The sequence below is a fragment of the Panulirus ornatus genome, chromosome 2 (assembly GCF_036320965.1).
Source record: "Panulirus ornatus isolate Po-2019 chromosome 2, ASM3632096v1, whole genome shotgun sequence".
Classification (NCBI taxonomy): Eukaryota; Metazoa; Arthropoda; class Malacostraca; order Decapoda; family Palinuridae; genus Panulirus; species Panulirus ornatus.
This window is the reverse complement of record NC_092225.1, coordinates 65,922,976-65,950,643: the sequence shown is the minus strand read 5'-3', so window position 1 is coordinate 65,950,643 and position 27,668 is coordinate 65,922,976. Positions and strand designations below refer to the sequence as shown.

The window sequence follows — 27,668 nt, the reverse complement described above, 5'->3', positions numbered from 1 at the left end:
GGAGTGAAGTCAGGGGTTGGTGAGAGGAATAGAGCAAGGAAAGGAGTAGCACTACTCCTGAAAAAGGAGTTGTGGGAGTATGTGATAGAATGTAAGAAAGTAAACTCTAGATTGATAAGGATAAAACTGAAAATGGATGGAGAGAGATGGGTGATTATGGGTGCCTATGAACCACGGCTTGAGAAGAAAGATCATGAGAGGCAAGTGCTTTGGGAGCAGCTGAGTGAGTGTGTTAGTGGTTTTGGTGCACGAGACCGGGTTATAGTGATGGGTGATTTGAATGCAAAGGTAAGTAATGTGGCAGTTGAGGGAATAATTGGTGTACATGGGGTGTTCAGTGTTGTAAATGGGAATGATGAAGAGCCTGTAGATTTGTGTACTGAAAAAGGACTAGTGATTAGGAATACCTGGTTTGAATAAGTATACGCATGTAAGTAGGAGAGATGGCCAGAAAGCATTATTGGATTACGTGCTAATTGATAGGCGCGTGAAAGAGAGAATTTTGGATGTTAATGTGCTGAGAGGTGCAACCGGAGGGATGTCTGATCATTATCTTGTGGAGGCGAAGGTGAAGATTTGTAGAGGTTTTCAGAAAATAAGAGAAAATGTTGGGATCAAGAGAGTGGTGAGAGTACGTAAGCTTGGGAAGAAGACTTGTGTGAGGAAGCACCAGCAGAGACAGAGTGCGGAATGGAAAAAGGTGACAGTAAAGGGCGTTAGGGGAGTGGGGGAGGATTGGAATGTATTTAGGGAAGCATTGATGGCTTGTGCAAAAGATACTTGGGCATGAGAAGCGTGGGAGGTGGGCAGATTAGAAAGGGTAGTGAGTGGTGGGATGAAAGAGAAGAGAAGAGAGAAGCATTTGGACGATTTTTGCAGGGAAATAATGCAAATGACTGGGAGATATATAAAAGAAAGAGGCAAGAAGTCAAGAGAGAGGTGCAAGAAGTGAAAAAGAGGGCAAATGAGAGTTGGGGTGAAAGAGTATCATTAAATTTTAGGGAGAATAAAAAGATATTTTGGAAGGAGGAAAATAAAGTGCGTAAGACAAGAAAACAAATGGGAAAATCGGTGAAAGGGGGCTAATGGGGAGGTAATAACAAGTAGTGGTGATGTGAGAAGGAGATGGAGTGAGTATTTTGAAGGTTTATTGAATGTGTTAGATGACAGAGTGGCAGATATAGGGTATTTTGGTCGGGGTGGTGTGCGAAGCGAGGTTAGGGAGAATGATTTGGAAAACAGAGAAGAGGTAGTAAAAGCTTTGCGGAAGATGAAAGCCGGCAAGGCAGGTGGTTTGGATGGAATTGCAGTGGAATCTATATAAAAAAAAAAAAGGGGGGTGACTGTGTTGTTGACTGGTTGGTAAGGATATCTGATGCATGTATGACTCATGGAGAGGTGCCTGAGAACTGGTGAAATTCATGCATAGTTCCACTGTATAAAGGCAAAGGGGATAAAGGTGAGTGCTCAAATTACAGAGGAATAAGTTTGTTGAGTATTCCTGGGAAATCATATGGGAGGGTATTGACTGACAGGGTGAAAGCATGCACAGAGCATCAGATTGGGGAAGAGCAGTGAGGTTTCAGAAGTGGTAGAGGATGTGTGGATCAAGTGTTTGCTTTGAATAATGTATGCGAAAATTACTTAGAAAAGCAAATGGATTTGTATGTAGCATTTATGGATCTGGAGAAGGCATATGATAGAATAGAAAAGCAAATGGATTTGTATGTAGCATTTATGGATCTGGAGAAGGCATATGATAGAGTTGATAGAGATGCTCTGTGGAAGGTATTAAGAATATATGGTGTGGGAGGAAAGTTGTTAGAAGCAGTGAAAAGTTTTTATCGAGGATGTAAGGCATGTATACGAGTAGGAAGAGAGGAAAGCGATTGGTTCTCAGTGAATGTCGATTTGCGGCAGGGGTGTGTGATGTCTCCATGGGTGTTTAATTTGTTTATGGATGGGGTTGTTAGGGAGGTGAATGCAAGAGTTTTGGAGAAAGGGGCAAGCATGCAGTCTGTTGTGGATGAGAGGGCTTGGGAAGTGAGTCATTTGTTGTTCGCTGATGATACAGCGCTGGTGGCTTATTCGGGTGAGAAGCTACAAATGTTTATAAATGAATTTGGTATAAAGTGTGTGAAAGAAAAAACTGAGAGTAAATGCGAATAAGAGCCAGGTTATTAGGTACAGTAGGGTTGAGGGACAAGTCAATTGGGAGGTAAGTTTGAAAGGTGAAAAACTGGAGGAAGTGAAGTGTTTTAGATATCTGGAAGTGGATTTGGCAGCAGATGGAACCATGGAAGCGGAAGTGAGTCATAGGGTAGGGGAGAGGGCGAAAGTTCTGGGAGCGTTGAAAAATGTGTGGAAGGCGAGAGCATTATCTCGGAAAGCAAATATGGGTATGTTTGAAGGAAAATTGGTTCCAACAATGTTATATGGTTGTGAGGCGTGGGCTATAGATACAGTTGTGTGGAGGAGGCTTGATGTACTGGAAATGAGATGTTTGAGGACAGTATGTGGTGTGAGGTGGTTTGACCAAATAAGTAATGAAAGGGTAAGAGAGATATGTGGTAATAAAATGAGTGTGGTTGAGAGAGCAGAAGAGGGTGTATTGAAGTGGTTTGGTCACATGGAGAGAATGAGTGAGGAAAGACTGACAAAAAGGATATATGTGTCATAGGTGGAGGGAACGAGAAGTGGGAGACCAAATTGGAGGTGGAAGGATAGAGTGAAAAAGATTTGGAGCGATCGGGGCATAAACATGCACGAGGGTGAAAGGCGTGCAAGGAATAGAGTGAATTGGAACGATGTGGTATACCGGGGTCGACGTGCTGTCAATGGATTGAACCAGGGCATGTGAAGCGTCTGGGGTAAACCATGGAAAGTTTTGTGGGGACTGGGTGTGGAAAGGGAGCTGTGGTTTCGGTGCATTATACATGACAGCTAGAGACTGAGTGTGAACAAATGTGGTCTCTCTTGTTTTTTTCCTAACGCTACCTCGCGCGCATGCGGGGGAAGGGGTTGTCATTTCATGCGTGGCGGGGTGGCGACGAAAATGAATGAAGGCAGCAAGTATGAATTATGTACATGTGTATATATGTATACGTATGTGTATGTATATATATGTATACGTTGAAATGTATAGATATGTATATGTGCGTGTGTGAACGTGTATGCATATGCATGTGTATGTGGGTGGGTTGGGCCATATATATATATATATATATATATATATATATATATATATATATTATATATATATATATATATATATTTTTTTTTTTTTTTTTTTTTACTTTGTCGCTGTCTCCCGCGTTTGCGAGGTAGCGCAAGGAAACAGACGAAAGAAATGGCCCAACCCCCCCATACACATGTATATACATACGTCCACACACGCAAATATACATACCTACAGCTTTCCATGGTTTACCCCAGACGCTTCACATGCCTTGATTCAATCCACTGATAGCACGTCAACCCCGGTATACCACATCGCTCCAATTCACTCTATTCCTTGCCCTCCTTTCACCCTCCTGCATGTTCAGGCCCCGATCACACAAAATCTTTTTCACTCCATCTTTCCACCTCCAATTTGGTCTCCCTCTTCTCCTCGTTCCCTCCACCTCCGACACATATATCCTCTTGGTCAATCTTTCCTCACTCATTCTCTCCATGTGCCCAACCCACTTCAAAACACCCTCTTCTGCTCTCTCAACCACGCTCTTTTTATTTCCACACATCTCTCTTACCCTTACATTACTTACTCGATCAAACCACCTCACGCCACATATTGTCCTCAAACATCTCATTTCCAGCACATCCACCATCCTGCGCACAACTCTATCCATAGCCCACGCCTCGCAACCATACAACATTGTTGGAACCACTGTTCCTTCAAACATAGCCATTTTTGCTTTCCAAGATAATGTTTTCGACTTCCACACATTCTTCAAGGCCCCCAGAATTTTCGCCCCCTCCCCCACCCTATGATTCACATCCGCTTCCATGGTTCCATCCGCTGCCAGATCCACTACCAGATATCTAAAACACTTCACTTCCTCCAGTTTTTCTCCTTTCAAACTTACCTCCCAATTGACTTGACCCTCAACCCTACTGTACTTGATAACCTTGCTCTTATTCACATTTACTCTTAACTTTCTTCTTTCACACACTTTACCAAACTCAGTCACCAGCTTCTGCACTTTCTCACATGGATCAGCCACCAGCGCTGTATCATCAGCGAATAACAACTGACTCACTTCCCAAGCTCTCTTATCCCCAACAGACTTCATACTTGCCCCTCTTTCCAAAACTCTTGCATTTACCTCCCTAACAACCCCATCCATAAACAAATTAAACAACCATGGCGACATCACACACCCCTGCCGCAAACCTACATTCACTGAGAACCAATCACTTTCCTCTCTTCCTACACGTACACATGCCTTACATCCTCGATAAAAACTTTTCACTGCTTCTAACAACTTGCCTCCCACACCATATATTCTTAATACCTTCCACAGAGCATCTCTATCAACTCTATCATATGCCTTCTCCAGATCCATAAGTGCTACATACAAATCCATTTGCTTTTCTAAGTATTTCTCACATACATTCTTCAAAGCAAACACCTGATCCACACATCCTCTACCACTTCTGAAACCACACTGCTCTTCCCCAATCTGATGCTCTGTACATGCCTTCACCCTCTCAATCAATACCCTCCCATATAATTTACCAGGAATACTCAACAAACTTATACCTCTGTAATATATATATCTTTCTTTCTTTCATACTATTCGCCATTTCCCGCATTAGCGAGGTAGCGTTAAAACAGAGGACTGGGCCTTAGAGGGAATATCCTCACCTTGCCCCCTTCTCTGTTCCTTCTTTTGGAAAAAAAAAAAAAAAACTTCCCACGTATTCCCTGCATGTCGTAGAAGGCGACTAAAAGGGGAGGGAGCGGGTGGCTGGAAATCCTCCCCTCTTTTATACTGAGAAGTGTTTCACTGATCACTATAAAGGTGGAGAAACTGACAAAGGTGTTTCAATGTTCACTTGGATGGTGTTGAAACTGACGGCGGTGTTTTATTGGTCTCTAAGAAGGTAGTAAAACTGAAAACACGTTTCAATGATCACATGGAAAAGGTCAAACTGACGCATGTGTTCATATGGTCACTTGGAAGCTGGTGAAACTGATGCAAGTGTTTCATTGGTCACTTGGAAGATGGTGAAACTGATGCAAGTGTTTCACTCCGCCCTAGGAAGGTGGTGAAAATGAGACTGGCATTTCTTTGATTACAAGTGCAAACTACTGAAACAGTTGAATATACAGACAAATACATCTATTTTTACCATAAAGGTACTAATATGGTAAAAATAACTGTAGAAACATATAAACCATCTTTAACTGTACACTGTATAGCTCGGATGGTTGGGGAGGAGGAGTAGGTGATTGCCCTCCCCCCCTCCCTACCCCTCCCATTTGATAAGCCCTTGGCCTAATAGCAAAAGTCTTGACCGGAAGGGATATTAATGAAAAAATTCTCTCCTTTGTGAAGATTCATAATCTGCACTAATACAGAACTCTTGACGGCCCTTTGACACTGTGGACATTTGGTAACCTCTTCCCTCTCTGAATTGCCATGTCCTTTAACAGAGTCCCCTACTGGGAGGTGTTTTAGCAATGTAAACTTTGTGGCTTCTCTCTTATATGAAGTCATGTACTGCACTAAATCACATCTTTGGGAGAAGGTCTTTCGGCAAAGTGAACATTAACATAGATCCTCTCTTGCATGGACAATCATGTGCTTCTCTAAGCACTCCTTCGGAAGGTTTTTTGGCAATGTGAACATTTATAAGGCTTTTCTCATGCATGAACAGTCATATGCTACAATAAATAACTCCAATGGGGAATGTCTTTTGGCAATGTGAACATTCATATGGCTTCTCTCCTGTATGAAAAGTCATGTGCTTCACTTAATGAATCCTCTGAGAGAATGTCTTTTGATACTGTGAACACTCATATGGCTTCTCTCCTGTAAGAACAGTTATGTGCCGCACTAACTAACTCTTTTGGGAAAATATCTTAGCAATTTGAACACTCATATGGCTTCTCTCCTGTATGAACAATCATGTGCTTCACTAGATCACCCTTCTGGGAGAAATTCTTTTGGCATTGTGAACACTCGTATGGCTTCTCTCCTCTATGAATGGTTATGTGCCATACTGAATTACTCATCGCAAATAATTTCTTTCTGGAATATGAACATTCATATGGTTTCTCTCCTGAATGAACAGTTATGTGCCACACTAAATCATTCCCCTGGGATAATGTCTCTTGGCAAAGTGAACACTCGTATGGCTTTTCTCCTGCATGAACAGTCATGTGCTTCTCTTAATCACCCTTCTGGGAGAAGGTTTTTTAGCAATGAGGACACTCATATGGCTTTTTTCCTGTGTGCTTCACTAAATTACCCTTCAGGAAGACAGTCTTTTGGCAAGATGAACATTCACATGGCTTTTCTCATGCATGAACAGTCATGTGCTACAATAAATAACTCCACTGGGAGAATATCTTTTGGCAATGTGGACATTCATATGGCTTTTCTTCTCTATGAATAGTCATATGCTTTCTCTCCTGTATGAACAGTCATGTGTTTCACTAAATGACTCCTCTGGGAGAAAGTCTTTTGGCACTGTGAACACTCATATGGCTTCTCTCCTGTATGAACAGTCATGTGCCGCACTAAATAACCCTTCCGGGAAAATGTCTTTTGGCAATTTGAACACTCATACGGCTTCTCCCCTGTATGAACAATCATGTGCTTCACTAAATCACCCTTCTGATTGAATGTCTTTTGGCATTGTGAACACTCATAAGGCTTTTCTCCTGTATGAAGAGTTATGTGCCGTACTAAATTACTCCTCTCAGAGAACGTCTTTTGGCAATATGAACATTCATATGGTTTCTCTCCTGTATGAACAGTTATGTGCCGCACTAAATTACTCCTCCGGGAGAATGTCTTTTGGCAAAGTGAACACTTGTGTGGTTTTTCTCCTGTATGAACAGTCATGTGCTTCACTAAATCACCCTTCCGGGAAAAAGTATTTTGGCAATAAGGACACTCATATGGCTTTTCTCCTGTGTGCACAGTCATATGCTTCACTAAATTGCCCTTCTGGGAGAAAGTCTTATGGCATTGTGAACACTCATATGGTCTTTCTCCTGTATGAAGATTCATATGCTGCACTAAAGTACTCCTCCGGGAGAATGTCTTTTGGCAAAGTGAACACTCATATGGCGTTTCTCTTGTATGAACAGTCATGTGCTTCACTAAATCACCCTTCTGAGAGAAGGTCTTTTGGCAATGTGAACACTGATATGGCTTTTCTCCTGTATGAACAGTCATGTGCTTCACTAAATCACCTTTCTGGGAGAAGGTCTTTTGGCACTGTGAACACTCATGTGGTTTCTCTCCTGTATGAACAGTCATATGCCGCACTAAATCACTCTTCCGGGAGAAGGTCTTTTGACAATGAAGACACTCGTATGGCTTTTCTCCTGTATGAACAGTCATGTGCTTCACCAAATCACCCTTTCGGGAGAATGTCTTTTGGCAATTTGAACACTCATGTGGCTTTTTTCCAGTATGAATATTCATGTGCTGCACTAAATTACTCTTCCATGAGAATGTCTTCTGACAGTATGAACATTCATATGGCTTCTCTCCTGTGTGAACAGTCATGTGCTGCACTAAATTAGTTCTCTGGGAAAATGTCTTTTGGCAATGTGAACACTCATATGGCTTTTCTCCAGTGTGTATAGTCATGTGCTTCACTAAATTACCCTTCTGGGAGAATGTCTTCTGGCAATGTGAACACTCATATGGCTTCTCTCCTGTGTGAACACTCATATGCTGCACTAAATTACTCCTCTTGGGAAAGTTTTTTTGGCAAAGTGAACACATATGTGGCTTCTCTCCTGTATGAACAGTCATGTGCTTTACTACAATACTCTTGGGGAAGGTATTTTGGCAATGAGTACATCTATGTGGCTTCTTTTCACCAGTATGAGTTTCCATGTGCCACACCACATTACTTCTCCCTAAAAAGATCTTTTGGCAGAGCAAACATTTAAATGTTTCTTATTTGCATGAACTTTCACATCCCTCTTAACTCTAAATTGTTGGATAAAGACTTTTTGGCTCTGCAAAAACTTGAAACATCTTTCATCCATGTGTTTGAGCCTATGCCTTTTCATGACAAAGTTCTTAACAAATGTTCGGTTGCTTAGTGAACATTCCACTCATTTACCGTCCATAATGTAACCTTGTAAAATAACAATACAGAGGAGCACAGTTAACATCTACGATAGCCTCATATGTTCAGTGAGTGTACACTACAGGTGGAGCATCACTCCAGAGTGGGATCTGCACAAGATGGGTGAGCTGAGCACTAGTCTCAACTTAACCCACTCCTGGTAACACAGGGTCAACTATAGTGAGGTGAACTGCTCACAACCTGTGTGGTGAAGCAAACAAAGGCCTCTGGTATACAATGTACCTTCCAAAGTGAGGTCAACCACTTCACCCTCCAACCAAGCATTACCTGCAAAACAAGCCAGTGACCCTAATTGACAGGCTACATTCCCATTACTAAAAGTCCAACAGTCTCTCTGGATGCACATCCCAATCAATTACTTACATTTCATACAGAAAATCTGTCAATTACCTTACCATATTTGACAAAGTTAGTTCCAGCACCAGTTATGAAACATTATATTTGCAAAGACAAAATCCCATAGTCACCTACTACAGACTGGAAAACCTATTAACATCTTTGGACCTTACACTAAGCGCGATAATGAGAATTTTGACAATGAACTTGGTTATGAGAATTATTCATAATTAATTGAATTCCAACTATTGTATCAATAATCCATAACAGTAATTGTAACAAAAATATACAGTGATAACTGTAATAATCCTCTACACCTGCTACCTGTAATATTATGATTTTGTCTAAAAGTAAGAGGACTTTTGAGAGAATAAATTAACTGCAAAATATGTCTCTCATATTATGCTGAGGTTCATTTCAATAATCACTGTTAATAGTCTTTGTCATAAAGAAATGTATCCAATAACAATTTTTCTAAATATAATAAAAGTTCAACTGCACTAAACATGAATTATGATCCTTTTATTGTACCCTACATGAACTATGGTCCTTTTTATTGTACTCGCCATTAAGTATGGTCCTTATTGTACTAAACATTAACTATGGTCCTTCTTAATATTCTCAGCATGAACTATGGTCCATCTTATCATACTCAGCATGAACTATGGTCCTTCTTAATGTGCTAAACATGAACTATGGTCCTTCTCATTGAACTCAGAATGAAGTATGGTCCTTCTTATTGTACTAAACATGAACTATGGTCCTTCATATTTTACAAAACATGAGCTATCCTTCTTGCTTTTGAACTGAAGATGAACTATGGTACTTCTAAACATGAACTATGCCCCGTTTTATCATACTTAACATGAACTATGGTCCTCCTATTGTAATAAACTAAGAACTATGGTCTTTGATATTATACTGAAGATGTACTATGGTCCTTTTTGCACTTAACATAAACTTTGGATTTTCTTACTGAACTAAACATGAACTATGGTACATGTCAATGTACCAAACAAAACTTTCCTTAGTTTTTTATTTTGTTCTTAATGTTCATGTTTCATTATCAAGCTCATGTCGCTTCAATGCTGTTCCTAATATCTTTATTGTTAATCTTACTATACACATTGACAATCACTGATGTTCTTCACATGCTGTTAATGCTGCTCCAAAACCTTACAATCTTCTTTATTGATGCTGCTTCTGGTTTTACTGATGATGCTCTTGTCATTACTGATGACACTTCTTAATTCACTGCTATTGCTACTGTTTTTACTAATGCCTTTCTTGTTATTACTGTTGCTTATGTTTTTACAAATGCTACATCTGTTTTTTACTAATGCTGCTTCTGTTTTTACTCATGCAACTTCTATTTTTACTGAAGATATTTCTGTGTTTACTGATGTAGCTTCTCTTTTTACCGATGCTTCTTCTGTTTTTACTGTCATTTCAAGAAAACTTGGAAGCTCATATCAAGTTATTGTGCTGATCACAGACAACTGCCAAAGACAGAAGAGCAAACATTCACATTATACAGTGAAGACATAACAGAAAACACCGTCTGCCAACATGTAAAAATAAAAGCTTTATATCAAATGCTTATCATACATCCAGATGAGGCCATCAATATCAATTACAAACACTATACTGAACCTAAATCTTTGATGTATGATGTCAACATTATATAGGGATGAAATTCTTCACATCAGATACTGCTAATCAAATATTGCTGATATATAGATATAAGAACTCTAATGCCATGTTCTGGCAACATATATAAGAGATGAGGTCCTTAAGTTCAATTACTCCTGTTACACCAATGTATACACCCTAACATTATGAATTACTCATGTTTTGACACCACATTCCTAACATTAAAACTTTGATATATAAATCATAAATCTAATATCAATTCATATTTCATAATGTTCAGGTGATTACATTTGTGTAACATTAAAAAGACCTTTCCAAGGTTTCTCCTAGCCGCTTCACATGCCCTGGTTCAGTCCACTAACAGCACATCAACCGCTATATACCACATCATTCCAAATCACTCTATCCTGTACAGACCCTAATCACTTGAAATCAAACCACCTCACATCACACATTGTCCTCAAACATCTCATTTCCAACACAATCACCCTCTTCTGCACAACCCTATCTATAGCCCATGCCTTACAACCATAAAACATTGTTGGAACCACTATTCCTTCGAACATACCCATTTTTGCTCTCCATGATAACGTTCTCGCCTTCCACACATTCTTCAACACTCCCAGAACCTTCGACCCCTCCCCCATTCTGTGACTCACTTCTGCTTCCATGGTTCCATTCGCTGCCAAATTCACTCTCAGATATCTAAAATACTTCACTTCCTCCAGTTTTTCTCCATTCAAACTTACCTCCTAATTTACTTGTCCCTCAACCCTACTGAACCTAATAACCTTCCTCTTATTCACATTTACTCTTAGCTTTCTTCTTTCAAACACTTTACCAAACTCAGTCACCAACTTCATCAGTTTCTCATCCGAATCAGCCACCAGCGCTGTATCATCAGCGAATAACAACTGACTCACTTCCTAAGACCTCTCATCCACAACAGACTGCATACTTGCCCCTCTCTCCAAAACTCTTGCATTCACCTCCCTAACCAACCCATCCATAAACAAATCAAACAACCATGGAGAAATCACGCACCCTTGCCGCTAACCAACATTCACTGGGAACCAATCACTTTCCTCTCTTCCTACTCGTACAGCCTTTCATCCTCAATAATAACTTTTTACTGCTTCCAGCGATTTGCCTCCTAATTATATACACATGCACATAATTCATTCTTGATGCCTTTATTCATTCCTGTGGCCACCCGACCACATATGAAATGACACCCCCCCCCCGCACACGCCCAAGATAGCACTAGGAAAAGACAACAAAGGCCACATTCGTTCACACTCAGTCTCTAGCTGTCGTATAATGCACAGCTCCCTTTCCACATCCAGGCCCCACAAAATTTCTATGATTTACCCCAGACACTTAACACGCCCTGGTTAAATCCATTGACAGCACGTCGATCCCGATATACTACATCGTTCAAATTCACTCTATTCCTTGTACACCTTTCACCCTCCTGTATGTTCAGGCCCTAATCGCTCAAAATCTTTTTCACTCCATCCTTCCATCTCTAATCTGGTCGCCAACTTCTCCTCGCTCCCTCCACCTCTGACATATACATCCTCTTTCTCATCTTTCCTCACTCATTCTTTCCATGTGTCCAAACCATTTCAATATGCCCTCTTCTGCTCTCTCAACCACACTCTTTCTATTACCATACATCTATCTTACCCTTTTATTACTTACTCCGTCAAACCACCTCACGCCACATCTTGTCCTCAAACATCTTACTTCCAATACATCCACCCTCCTCCCAACAACCCTATCTATAGCCCATGCCTCAAAAACATACAACATTGTTGGAACCACTGTTCCTTCAAACATATCCATTTTTGCTCTCTAAGATAACGTTCTTGCTTTCCACACATTCTTCAACACTCCCAAACCTTCGCTCCCTCCCCATTCTGTGACTCACTTCCAATTCAATGGTTCAATCTGCTGCCAAATCCACTCCTAAATATCTAAAACACTTCACTTCTTCCAGTTTTTCTCCATTCAAACTTACCTCCCACTTAACTTATCCCTCAACCCTACTGAACCTAATAACCTTCCTCTTATTCACATTTACTCTCAGCTTTCTTCTTTCACACACTTTACCAAATTCAGTCACCAACTTTTGCAGTTTCTTACCCGAATCAGCCACCAGCGATGTATCATCAGCAAACAACAACTGACTCACTTTCCAAGCCCTCTCATCCACAACAGACTGCATACTTGCCCCTCTCTCCAAAACTCTTGCATTCACCTCCCTAACAACCCCATCCATAAACAAATTAAACAACCATGGAGGCATCACGCACCCCTGCTGAAAACCGACATTCACTGGGAACCAATCACTTTCCTCTCTTCCTCCTCGTACATATGCTTTACATCTTCAATAAAAACTTTTCACTGCTCCCAGTAACTTGCCTCCCACACCATATACTCGTAATACCTTCCACAGAGCATCTCTATCAACTCTATCATTTGTCTTCTCCAGATCCATAAATGCTACATACAAATCCATCTGTTTTTCTAAGTATTTCTCACATACATTCTTCAAAGCAAACACCTGTGCCACACATCCTCTACCACTTCTGAAACCACACTGCTCCTCCCAATCTGATGCTCTGTACATGCCTTCACCCTCCCAGTCAATACCTCCCACATAATTTCCCAGGAATACTCAACAAACTTATACCTCTGTAATTTGAACACTCACCTTTATCCCCTCTGCCTTTGTACAATGGCACTATGCATGCATTCCGCCAATCCTCAGGCACTTCACCATGAACCATATATACAATGAATATCCTCACCAACCAGTTAACAACCCAGTCACCCTCTAATTTTATAAATTCCACTGCAATACCATCAAAACCCGCCGCTTTGCCAGCTTTCATCTCCTGCAAAGCTTTCACTATCTCTTCTCTGTTTACTAAACTGTAGAATATATATATTCCACAATGATGAATGCGTGGAAGGCGAGAACTTTATCTCGGAGAGCAAAAAATGGGTATGTTTGGAGGGATAGTGGTTCTAACAATGATATATGGCTGTGGGGCATAGGCTATAGATAGGGCTGTGCAGAGGAGGGTGGATGTGTTGGAAATGAAATGTTTGAGGACAATATGTGAAGTTAGGTGGTTTGATCGAGTAAGTAATGAAAGGGTAAGAGAGATGTGCAGAAATAAAATGTGCGGTTGAGAGAGCAGAAGAGGGTGGTGTTGAAATGGTTTGGACACATGGAGAGAATGAGTGAGGAAAAATTGATAAAGTGGATATATGTGTCAGAGGTGGAGGGGAGAAGGAGAAGCGGGAGCCCAAATTGGAGTTGGAAGGATGGAGTGAAAAAGACTTTGAGCGATGGGGGCCTGAACATACAAGAGGGTAAAAGGCGTGCAAGGAATAGAGTGAATTGGAATGATGTGGTATACCAGGGTCAACATATTGTCAATGGATTGAACCAGGGAATGTGAAGAGTCTGGAGTAAACCATGGAAAGGTCTGTGGGTCTTGGATGTGGAAAGGGAGCTGTGGTTTCGGTGCATTACATATGACAGCTAGAGACTGAGTGTGAATGAATGATGGCGTTTTTTGTCCGTTCCTGGCACTACCTCGCTGGAGGAGGGGGGAATGCTACTTTATGTGTGGCGACGGGAATGTATGAAGCAAGTATAAATATGTACATGTGTATATATCTATATGTCAGTGTACGTACATGTATGTATATGGTGAAATGTATATATGATTGGTTTCCAGTGAATATCAGTTTGCAGCAGGTGTGCGTGATGTCTCCATGGTTGCTAAATTTGTTTATGGATGGGGTGGTTAGGGAGGTGAATGCAGGAGTTTTGGAGAGAGGGGCAAATATGCAGTCTGTTCTGGATGAGAGGGCTTGGGAAATGAGTCAGTTGTTGTTCACTGATGATACAGCACTGGTGGCTGATTCAGGTGAGCAATTGCAGATGTTGGTGACCGAGTTTGGTAAAATGTGTAAACAATGCTATCTATAGCCCATGCCTCGCAACCATATAACATTGTTGGAACCACTATTCCTTCAAACATACCCATTTTTGCTCTCTGAGATGATGTTCTCACCTTCCACACATTCTTCAACGCTCCCAGAACCTTCGCCACCTCCACCACCCTGTGACTCACTTCTGCTTCCATGGTTTCATCCACTGCTAAGTCCACTCCCAGATATCTAAAACAATTCACTTCCTCCAGTTTTTCTCCATTCAAACTTACCTCCCAATTAACTTGTCCCACAACCCTACTGAACCTAATAACCTTGCTCTTATTCACATTTACTCTCAGCTTTCTTCTTTCACATACTTTACCAAACTCAGTCACCAGCTTCTGCAGTTTCTCACCCAAATCAGCAACCAGTGTTATATCATCAGCAAACAACAACTGACTCACTTCCCAAGCTCTCTTATCCACAACACACTGCATACTTCCCCATCCCTCCAAAACGCTTACATTTACTTCCCTAACCACCCCATCCATAAACAAATTAAACGACCATGGAGACATCATGCATCCCTGCTGCGAACTCACACTAAATGAGATCCAATCACTTTTCTCTCTTCTTTCTCGTACATATGCCTTACATCCTTGGTAAAAAACTTTTCACTGCTTCCAGCAACTTACCTTCCATTCCATATACTCTTAAAACCTTCCACAAAACATCTCCATCAACCCTATCATATACCTTCTCTAGATCCATAAGTGCTACATCTAAATCAATCTATTTTTCTAAGTATTTCTCACACACATTCTTCAAAGCAAACACCTGATCCACACATCCAATACCACTTCTGAAACCACACTGCTCTTCCTAAATCTGATGCTCTGTACATGCCTTTACCCACTCAATCAATACCCTCCCATATAATTTCCCAGGAGTACTCAACAAACTTACAACTCAATATTTTGTACACTCACCTTTATCCCCTTTGCCTTTGTAAAATGACACTATGCATGCATTCCGCCAATCCTCAGACACTTCACCATGATCCATACATACACTGAATATCCTTACCAACCAATCAACAATGCAGCCACCCCCATTTTTTCAATAAATTCCACTGCAATACCATCCAAACCCACTGTGTTGCCAGCTTTCATCTTCTGCAAAGATTTCACTACCTCTTCTCTGTTTACCAAACCATTCTCCCTGACCCTCTCACTTTGCACACATCCCTGACCAAAACAACCTATATCTGCCACTCTGTCATCAAACACATCCAACAACCTACAAAATATTCACACCATCTCCTCACTTCATCGCTACTTGTTATTACCTCCCCATTTGTCCCGTTCACCAATGTTCTCATTTGTTTTCTTGTTTTACACAATCTATTTACCTCCTTCCAAAACATTTTTTTATTATTATCATATTCATTCATTGTCTCCTGCGTTTGAGAGGTAGCGCAAGGAAACAGATGAAAAAATGGCCCAACCCACCCATATACACATGTATATACATAAACACCCAAACATGCACATATACATACCTATACATTTAAACATATACATACATATACATATACAGACATATACATATATATACATGTACACGCTCATACTTGCTGTGCCCATCCATTCCTGTCACCACCACCCCACACATGGAACGGCACCCCCTTCCCCCACATGCATGTGCAAGAGGTAGTGCCAGGAAAAGACAACAAAGGCCACATTCATTCACACTCAGTCTATAGCTGTCATGTGTAATGCACCAAAGCCACAGCTCTCTTTCCTTAAAATTTAATACTCTCTCAACTCAAACTCTCATTTGCCCTCTTTTTCAGCTCGTGCACCTTTCTCTTGACCTCCTGCCGCTTTCTCTCATGCATCTCCCCATCATTTGCACTACTTCCAACAAAAATCTTCCAAACGCCTCTCTTCTCTTTCACTAACAATCTTACTAACTCATCCCACCACTCATTACCCTTTTTAATCTGCCCACCTCCCACCTTCTCATGCCACATGCATCTTTTGCACAAGCCATCAATGCTTCCCTAAATACATCCCATTCCTCCCCCACTCCCCTATGTTATTTGCTCTTACCTTTTGCCATTCTACACTCAGTCTCTCCTGGTACTTCGTCACACAAGTCTCCTTTCCTAGCTCACTTTCTCGCCACTCTCTTCTCCCAACATTCTCTCTTCTTTTCAGGAAACCTCTACAAATCTTCACCTTTGCCTCCACAAGACACTGATCAGACATCCCTCAGCTACCCCTCTCAGCACATTAACATCCAAAAGTCTCTCTTTTACACACCTATCAATTAACATGCAATCCAATAATGCCCTCAGGCCATCTCACCTACTCACAAATGTATACTTATATATATCTCTCTTCTTAAATCAGGTATTCCCAATCACCAGTCCTTTTTCAGCACACAAATCTAAAAGCTCTTCACCATTTCCATTTACAACACTGTTCACCTCATATACACCAATTATACCCTCAACAGCCACATTACTCACCTTCGCATCTAAATCACCCCTCACCATAACCCGGTCTCGTGCATCAAAACTGCTAACACACTCACTCAGCTGCTCCCAAAACACTTGCCTCTCATGATCTTTCTTCTCATTACCAGGTGCTTAGGCACCAATAATCACCAATCTTTGTCCATCCACTTTCATCTTGCATATTGTAGAAGACAACTAAAAGGGGGAGAGGGGGGACAAGGGCTCAAATCCCACCCTCCCCTTCTTGTATTCTAATTTCTAAAAGAGGAAACAGAAGAAGGGCAAGGCAAGGAGCATTCATTCTCTATGAAGGCTCAAACTGGGGTGTCTCAGTGTGTGTGACTGTAACCAAGATGAAAGGAGAGGCAAGATATGTAGTATGTTTGAGGAAAGGAACGTAGATGTTCTGGCTCTGAGTTAAACATACCTTAAGGGTGTAGGGGAAGAATCAAATGGAAATATCACAGGACAAAAGCTAAGGAAGGGGTAGCACTACTCCTGAAGCAGGAGCGTGTGTGATATAGTGTATGGAAGTAAATTCTGGAGTGATGTGGGTAAAAGTGAAAGTGGATGGCGATATATGGGTGATTATTATTGCATATGCGCCTGGCCAAGAGAAAAAGATCATGAGATGCAAGTATTTGGACTAGCTGAGAGAAAGTGTCAATAGTTTTAATATAAGAGACTGGTTATCAGTGTTGGGTTATTCAAATGCGAAGGTGTGGCAGTTGAGGTTATAACTGGGGCGCATGGGATATTAAGTGTTTTGAATGGAAATGGTGAACAACTTTTAAAGTTGTGCGCTGAAAAAGAACTAGTGATTGGGAATACCTGGTTTAAAAAGACAAAATACATTAGTATATGTGAGTAGGACAGATGTTCATAAGGCATTATTAGTATATCATATCATTATATTATACTTAATCGCCGAGTCCCGTGTCAGCAAGGTAGCGCAAGGAAACAGACAAGGAATGGCCCAACCCACCCACATACACATGTACATACATAAACACCCACACATGCACATATACATACATACACATCTCAATGTATACATACATATACATACACAGTCATATACATTATTAGTATATATCAGTATGGTATACTTAATCGCTGAGTCCCGTGTCAGTGTGGTAGCGCAAGGACATAGACGAGGAATGGCCCAACCCACCCACATACACAGGTATATACATAAACGCCCACACACACATACATACATACATACACATTTCAACGTACACATACATATGCATACACAGACATAATCATATATAAACATGGACACACCCACACTTGCCGCCTTCATCCATTCCCATTGCCACAACGCTACACACGAAACAGCATTCCTCCCCTCCAGCGAGGCTGCACCTGCACCAAGAACAGACAAAAAAGGCCACATTCGTTCACACTCAGTCTCTAATTGTCATGTGTAATGCACCAAAACCACAGCTCCCTTTTCATATCCAGGACCCACAAAACTTTCCATGGCTTACTCCAGACGCTTCACATGCCCTGGGTAATACTGACTTACCGGTCTATATACATTTCCCCCGTCCGATATCATACATGTTGATTACACTAATGATGATCTTACATAGTAATGTTCTGAAATGATTTCTTGAACAGGGTTGATACATACAGTAGCAACAAACACATAATGGATGCATTCTTACCTCACAAAATACTTTAAATTTCAACTACTGTACCTGGAAAATAGATATATTTTGATCAAGAAATATCATAACATTTCGATAATCGAGTACTGCTACTCCTTCCCTTGCTCTTGTCCTCTCAATAACCCCTGACTTTACTCCCAAGACATTCCCAAACCACTCTTCCCCTTTACCCTTGAGCTTCGTTTCACTCAGAGCCAAAACATCCAGGTTCCTTTCCTCAAACATACTACCTATCTCTCCTTTTTTCACATCTTGGTTACATCCACACACATTTAGACACCCCAGTCTGAGCCTTCGAGGAGGATTAGCACTCCCCGCGTGACTCCTTCTTCTGTTTCCCATTTTAGAAAGTTAAAAAATACAAGGAGGGGAGGATTTTTGGCCCCCCGCTCACGTCCCCTCTAGTCGCCTTCTACGACATGCAAGGAATGCGTGGGAAGTATTCTTTCACCCCTATCCCCAGGAATAATATATATATATATATACATATATATACTGAAACTTCTAGCTTGAAATGAAATGAGAAAATGAATGTCACATAATGGTTTAACCTCTGGCTATGGAAAAGGGAAATGTATAATTTATTTACACAAACGTCATGAGTTATACATACAAGAATATCTTTACCAACCAGTCAACAACACAGTCATCCCCTTCTTTAATAAATTCCACTGCAATACCATCCAAACCCGCTGCCTTGCCGGCTTTCATCTTCCGCAAAGCTTTTACTACCTCTTCTCTGTTTACCAAATCATTCTTTCTAACCCTCTCACTTCGCGCACCACCTCAACCAAAACACCCTATATACACTCTATCATCTAACACATTCAACAAACCTTCAAAATACTCACTCCATCTTCTTCTCACATCACCACTACTTGTTATTACCTCCCCATTAGCCCCCTTCACCGATGTTCCCATTTGTTCTCTTGTCTTATGCACTTTATTTACCTCCTTCCAAAACATTTTATTCTCCCTAAAATTTAATGATACTCTCTCACCCCAACTCTCATTTGCTCTCTTTTTCACCTCTTGCACCTTTCTCTTGACCTCCTGCCTCTTTCTTTTATATATCTCCCAGTCATATGCACTATTTCCCTGCAAAAATCGTCCAGATGCCTCTCTCTTCTCGTTCACTAATAATCTTACTTCTTCAGCCCACCACTCACTACCCTTTCTAATCTGCTCACCTCCCATGCTTCTCATGCCACAAGCATCTTTTGCACAAGCCATCACTGCTTCCCTAAATACATCACATTTCTCCCCCACTCCCCTAATGTCCTTTGCTCTCACCTTTTTCCATTCTGCACTCAGTCTCTCCCGGTACTTCCTCACACAAGTCTCCTTCCCAAGCTCACTTACTCTCACCACTCTCTTCACCCCAACATTCTCTCTTCTTTTCTGAAAACCTATACAAATCTTCACCTTCGCCTCCAGAAGATAAGGATCAGACATCCCTCCAGATGCACCTCTCAGAACATTAACATCGAAAAGTCTCTCTTTCACGAGCCTATCAATTAACACATAATCCAATAACGCTCTCTGGCCATCTCTCCTACTTACATATGTATACTTATGTATATCTCTTTTTAAACCAAGTATTCCCAATCACCAATCCTTTTTCAGCACACAAATCTACAAGCTCTTCACCATTTCCTTTTCCAACGCTGAACACCCCATGTACACCAATTATTCCCTCAACTGCCACATGGATATGACAGTATAAAATACACTGATGTTATATGTAAAATCATCAGGTCAAATATGCACCAGAATTCAATCTTGTCTATATGAACATAAAGAATACGCGACAACAGCTTGCAAGTGAAAACCATAGCAATCACCAGTTTTTCAAATAATAACATGAAAAGGTAAGACTTGTTCAGTATCCCTAATCAGAAAGTCTGAAATGCTTCAAAGTCCAAAACATATGAGCAGCAACATGACATTACAAGTGGAAAAATCCAAGCCTGACCTAACTTGCCCATGCTGGGCTCTGGCGCTCTGTTGGCACCAGTTTGTTACAAACAACCATCATCACTGCCAGACCTATATGCATTATTCACTGTGGTTTGTGGTACAAAGATATTGTTGAAAATGTCAAAAAGGCCTGCAGATACCCTTATGGGTAACAGTGAAACAGCTGAAATGGTTTTGAGTTAAGGTGATCCTGATAACAGAGATGATGATGATGTTTTTAACATTGCAGAAAAAGTGCCTACAAACAACATGGTGAGAATGTGTTATGGGCTTACTGAAGAAATAGAAATCATGTCATCTTATAAAGTCAAAGAGAGACTTCTACGACAAAAACCATTGTTAATGAGGCAGATAACTCTGGAGGAAACATTCAAAAAAGCCATCCAGTAGAATGCCTCCTCATCCCTGGAGGACCCAATCCCTGATCCCTCAACTTCCTCTGATGTTCCTTCTCACAATGATGTCAACAGTGATGTACCCTCCCCCTCAAGTTTCTCAGGCCACATGTAGTTCTAGTACTTGCTGCTGCATTTATCTTCTTTTGTAAACAAAAATCTTTTTTCTAATTAAGTGCAAAACATTATTTTCATGTGAAATCTTGATTTCATTTCCACCTAACATGCCTTGTTTGAATGTAACATGACAAGCAACATTATTGCACGGGTAAGCATGATTTTGAGCAATACTTCTATCTTAAAAATACTTAAATGTGTGGGAGACCGTAATGTTCCAGGAAACTACTGGGCATCTGAAAGTGAAATACTACTAGAAACCAAGAGAAGTTTTAAAAATCTTAAGTAACTTCACCATACGGCCAAGACTTACCTCAATCACAACTGAAGCAAGACAACACTTTTGTCAACTTTCTTCTGCTGTACTGGTTGCATGCAACAAGAGGAAGTAAACACATTCAGCAACTACAGCAGCAAACACAGTCAATGAACAATTCTTCCTGCAACTGAATGCAAAAGACACTGTAATTCACACACTTATTTCTAAATAACAAGAAAAGTCCAGTCTACCTCTCCAACTGTAGTAGCTTTGAATATAGAGTGATTTAGTTTGGCAGTGTTTGTGGATGCAATACAATAACAGCTGTAAAGCATGATTTGGAGCATTATACTTCATCAAAATATATCAAATTAGTAAGAATTGTTGGCTTATTTGATTCCAAAAAAAAGAATGTAGGGCTGATTAATGTAAAAGGAGGTAAAACACTTCTAAAAAAATCAAGGGGACATATGACAACCTCATCTAAATGACAACCTCATCTAACCTTCCACAGTAGCCAAAATGTTCAGCTGAAATATAACAATATATTGGTCTGCTGGTGGGATCACAGTGTATGGCTGCTTGTGGAGAAGTTGGACAGTGTTGTACATATTATCATATTTGCTGACACAGCCACATTTGGCACACAATCATAAGTTCAAATGACATATTTCAACTAAAATACTGAACATTAAATCTCATCTACTAAAAAGGTTAGATGAGGTTTTCATTCTTATTTTCTATAAATGTATTACCTTTTATATTAGCACCATTATCCCTGGGGATAGGGGAGAAAGAATACTTCCCACGTATTCCCTGCGTGTCGTAGAAGGCGACTAAAAGGGAAGGGAGCAGGGGGCTGGAAATCCTCCTCTCTTTTTTTTTTTTATTTTGCAAAAGAAGGAACAGAGAAGGGGGCCAGGTGAGGATATTCCCTCAAAGGCCCAGGCCTCTGTTCTTAATGCTACCTCGCTAGTGTGGGAAATGGTGAATGGTGTGAAAAAAAAAAAAATTAGCACCACATTATCCCTGATATAAACAGCCACCAATATCAACTTATCTTTGGCAATATAAATATATAGAATATGATGATTCAATTCATGCTCTGCAACTGTTACTGTATTTCTTAAACACTACACTAAAAAACTAAAAAGTTAAGGGCAATGCTGAGTAACTCTTTATAAACACCAAAATACAGTGTGAATAAGGAAAATGATGGAGCACAATCAGATGCAAAGTCCTCTGTGAATACATCTATAATAGTATGGTATACAAAGTCAATTACCTGAAATTATATCAATCATAGAAGTATTCTAAAAGCATTCTTTTCAATATCATTGGAGAAAAACTGGAGGAAGTGAAGTGTTTTAGATATCTGGGAGTGGATCTGGCAGCGGATGGAACCATGGAAGCGGAAGTGGAAGTGGGGGAGGGGGCGAAAATTCTGGGGGCCTTGAAGAATGTGTGGAAGTCGAGAACATTATCTCGGAAAGCAAAAATGGGTATGTTTGAAGGAATAGTGGTTCCAACAATGTTGTATGGTTGCGAGGCGTGGGCTATGGATAGAGTTGTGCGCAGGAGGATGGATGTGCTGGAAATGAGATGTTTGAGGACAATGTGTGGTGTGAGGTGGTTTGATCGAGTAAGTAACGTAAGGGTAAGAGGGATGTGTGGAAATAAAAAGAGCGTGGTTGAGAGAGCAGAAGAGGGTGTTTTGAAGTGGTTTGGGCACATGGAGAGAATGAGTGAGGAAAGATTGACCAAGAGGATATATGTGTCGGAGGTGGAGGGAACGAGGAGAAGAGGGAGACCAAATTGGAGGTGGAAAGATGGAGTGAAAAAGATTTTGTGTGATCGGGGCCTGAACATGCAGGAGGGTGAAAGGAGGGCAAGGAATAGAGTGAATTGGAGCGATGTGGTATACCGGGGTTGACGTGCTGTCAGTGGATTGAATCAAGGCATGTGAAGCGTCTGGGGTAAACCATGGAAAGCTGTGTAGGTATGTATATTTGCGTGTGTGGACGTATGTATATACATGTGTATGGGTGGGGGGGTTGGGCCATTTCTTTCGTCTGTTTCCTTGCGCTACCTCGCAAACGCGGGAGACAGCGACAAAGTATAAAAAAAAAAAAAAAAAAAAATGATGAACAGAATGCACTTCACTTTGCCATTTTGTAAAATTTAGCAGCAAACACCAGGAGTTACAAAAATTGATGACAATGTATCATTACGATTCACCAGATGCCTTATGGTTAAGAAAAACAATTATTTGGCCGTATTCAATTGTATAAACTTGGCGTGGTTTTGAATTTAATGCTGCACGCCCTAGTGATTCTCAATAATTTAAAAAATATGACACATTATAAATAATTGTGAAAGAAAATCATAAAAACACTTAAAAAAGGAGAAAGATGAGAGTGAATGTAAGTAAAAGCAAGGTCATTAGGTTCAGCAGAGTTGAGGGATTGGTAAGCTGTGGTGTGAGTTTGAACAGAAAAAACTGGAGGAAGTTAAGTGATTTACAAATCTGAGAGTGGAAAAGGCAAGGCACCAAATGGAACCATAGAATGGGAATTGAGTCATTAGGTTGAGGAGGGAGGCAAAGGTTTTGGAAGCACTAAAGAATGTGTAGAAAGAATGTTATCTGAAAGGACAAAAATGGGTATGTTTGTAGGAATAGCAGTTCTAACAATGGATGTGAGGCATGGGCTATAGATAAGGCAATGCAGAGTAGGGTGGATGTGATGGAAATTAAATTTTTGAGGACATGTGTGGTGGTTTGGTCGAGTAAGTAATGAAAGAGGAAGAAAGATGTGTAGTAATAAAAAGATTTTGGTCGAGAAAGCAGAAGAGGGTGTGCTGAAATAGTGTACACATATGCAGAGAATAAGTGAGGAAAGGTTGACAAAGAGGATATATGAATCAGAAGTGGAGGGAACAAGGTGAAGAGGGTCACCAAATTGGAGATGGAAGGATGAAAAGAAAAAGGTTTTGAGTGATCGAGGATTGATCATGCAGGAGGGTAAAAGGTACCCATGGGATACTGAATTGGAACAATGTGGTACTGGGGTCAATGTGCTGCCAATGGACTAAACCAAGGAATTTGAAGCGACAAGGGTAAACCATGGAAAGGTCTGTGGGCCCTGGTTGTGGATAGGGAGCTGTCTTTATGGTGCAAAATCAATGAGAGTTAGAGAATGGATGTGAACAGATGTGGCCTTTCTTCATCTGTTCCTGGCGCTACTTCACTAATGCAAGAAACAACAATCCAGTACGAAAAAATAAAAACCTATGATAATATATATTTCATTAGTCAGACAGACTACCTACATTATCATGTTTTTCACTTAATCTTCTTCAATCTTCTTACATTTCAGTGTTTAGAGAGTGAACTTCTTACCTAAATAACAAAAAAATTTGGTAAATTTAGGTTGCTGGGAGAAGTTACGTGAGGTTTTCATGGATTCTGTTGATCTATAGGATGTTTTAGCTTCTTTTTGCTCCATATTTCTCTCTAAACATCATATACTTCACTATTAACACATTCACAATTGTATGATATAATGTTCCAAATCCCATTTCCACAGTAAAATCACTTCTATCAAGAATACATAGTTCACTGCTATAAGTTTCATCAAATCCAAACGTTATTTGTGATACCCCAAATTAGCATTTCAAGTAATAATCTATCCAAATTATCAATTCAATGATCAAGTTGTGGGAGAGATGTCCTAATTAAGTGCCCTAAATCTATAAAGATATCTGGACTTGACCAACATAATTGCAGAATTGGATTGCTACAGTTACAAGGATATGACGGTATTCAGTGGCATAATAAAATATAATGGGCATTTCCAGAGTGATCATGTAAGATTTCTTGTTATATTACAGCATCATTTGCTTTATATATTGACATATGAACCAAATGAAGCTTTATATAATCCAAAATGAATGTTTTTGGTCAGCCGCCGGGAGGTCATATGCGTCCTTTCCTCTTCACTTACCAATTACTTCTTTAATACAAAAATATATTTCTCGTTGTTTTATGCTCATTTTTTTCTTCCTTTACCTGACAACTTTCCTCTGCTTCATAGCCTTGCCCACCTGAATATTACAATTAACAGAACTGCATGTGCTACACCAAAAATCCCATACCCTATTGCAACAATACATTCCTGAAAATATCGCTGATTTCTGCCATCTAACAAGATAGCGTCAGCCAAATTGGAAATTACTTCCGTTTCTTCGAAATCAGTATAATTGCCATTGCCACAATTGAGTTTGGTTGAAAACAATCCTAATAATACAGAACCATCTTATTCTAATAAACTTCCAAGGAAAAAAAAAACTATTTTCCAAAGGTAAAAGAATGGAAACACTACAGTGTAAATTAATCAAAAAAATTAGTACAAATCAACGTCACTGAAGAAAAATAAACAACATACTAATATTTTTAACATCTGTCGGAAGTCAAGTTTGTTGTGGTTTAACATAGCTTTGATGAGGGATACAGGACTAAATAATTATAGTTGGGCTACGGCTAAATATATTTAGATACAATAAACAATAGTAATTTATTTCCCTTACTGAAGAGAATATCTAGAATGTCTATAAATTTCACAAACTCGAATAATCATGTTCGCTACTCTTTAAAATCTATTACGCCCAACTATTTGTGACTAATCTGTTATCCAGCAGTGCTATAGTTTCCTTTTCAAGAGTTGTTTATAGTCTTATTTTGTTTAATATACGATTGTTGTAAGTCTGATTTCCTTCTTTCTCCTTGATATTCCGGGCACCATCGAATTGAATGTTAATTTTCCTTTTTTTTCTGCCTTGATCACTATGTGTTGTCCTTTTATACCTATTTATCCTCTTATTGTGGTCTCTAGTGCATATTTTGGGATCCTCATATCGTCTATGTGCAATATTTTGAACTTTTAAAGTAGTTTTGTCAGTCTTAGTTAAGTTGGTAGCATTTGAGCCACATGAGATGGTTGGTAAAGCCATACTTTTCCAAGACGTCAGATGATATTATGGGTTTTGATTGTAAGGAGAAATCTAGGGTTACTTGATGTAAGAATCTATCTATCTACGTATATCTCTGGCGCCTGTTCCTTTCTAGATCTCCCCCCAAGGGGATGGCCACGGCAATGGTCTCCATAGCTCCAGTGCCGCTTCTCAGCCTTTAGTGCCTCACCCTTAACAAGCCACTGGCAGATGTTTCTACCTAATGCTCCAGCCTAAATGTGCCTACCTACTACTTCTATCTACTCTTCTTACCATTTGGTGAAAAAACAGGGTTAGCACATAGTGCTCAGCACAGGAAAATCTAGAGTTACAAAGAATGAATTCTGTTAGTTAAGTGTTGTCAAATGTTATGTATGACAAGGAAAGGTTGTATGTTCATGAACAGAAAACCAGTAGTCCACATATGGGTGAGGCAGAGAGAAAAGACTGGTACCTGGGTCAGAGCAGTTCAACTTGACAACCACTTAAGTGCTGGCTCACAACTCGGCCATTTCAAACCCTACCCAGGTGGGTAGTACTGGTGGTATACCTTCCTGGTCGTTGGCTGTCCACCAACTCCTACCCACTTTGATGTAAAAGTAAAAAAATAGATATTAATATCACTAATCCCTCCCTCCCTGGCCACCACACACTCCCTCACTATCACCACTCCCTCCCCCACTGGCTACCACACTCTCCCTCACTAACACCACTCCTTCACTCCCTAGCTACCTCAATCTCCCTCACTATTTCCACTCCCTCCCTCCCTGGCCACCACACTCACCCTCATTATCACCACTCCCTCCCTGGCCACCACACTCTCCCTCAGTATCACAGCTCCTTCCCTCACTGGTTACTAGATTCTCCCTTACTATGGCTATTCTCTCTTTCTATCATCACTCCCTCCCTCCCTGGCTACTACAACCTCTCTCACTTTCACCACCGTCTCCCTTCCTGGCTAACACACTACTCTGTTACGACTCCCTCCCTCCCTGGCAACCACACACTCTCAATATCACCACTCCCTCCCTCCTTGGCTATAACACTCTCCCTTACTATCATCACTCCCTCCAGCCCTGGCTACCAGACTCTCCCTCACGATCACTACTCCCCTCCTCCCTAACCACCACACTCTCTCTCAGTATCATCCGTTCTTTCCTTCCCTGGCTCCCACAATCTTCCTTTCTATCACCACTCCCTCTTTCCCTAACTTCCACAATCTCCCTCTCTATCTCCACTCCCTCCCTTCTTGGCTACCACAATCTCCCTCATTATCACCACTCTCTCCCTCCCTGGCAGCTACACTCTCCCTCACTATCACCATTCCCTTCCTCCGTGGCTTCTACACTCTCCCTCATTTTCACCACTCCCTCCCTTCCTGGCTAACAAACTCTTCATCACTATCACCACTCCCT

General features: G+C 40.6%; 1 protein-coding gene across 1 annotated transcript; it reads right to left on the bottom strand.

Annotated features, from left to right (window-relative positions):
* Positions 1-5,549: 5,549 nt before the first annotated feature.
* LOC139756846 (uncharacterized) lies at positions 5,550-25,748 on the bottom strand. Its single transcript, XM_071676676.1, has 3 exons — positions 25,689-25,748; positions 21,298-21,430; positions 5,550-10,178 (listed from the first exon to the last, which is right to left on the bottom strand). The coding sequence occupies exon 3, from the start codon at positions 8,082-8,084 to the stop codon at positions 6,615-6,617; it is 1,470 nt and encodes a 489-aa protein (XP_071532777.1). The 5' UTR covers positions 8,085-10,178; positions 21,298-21,430; positions 25,689-25,748; the 3' UTR covers positions 5,550-6,614.
* Between the last annotated feature and the right edge of the window lie 1,920 nt (positions 25,749-27,668).

Excerpts from the sequence above, each read along its gene's own strand:
- LOC139756846 (XM_071676676.1), bottom strand. The coding sequence starts at position 8,084 with ATGGAAACTCATACTGGTGAAAAGAAGCCACATAGATGTACTCATTGC.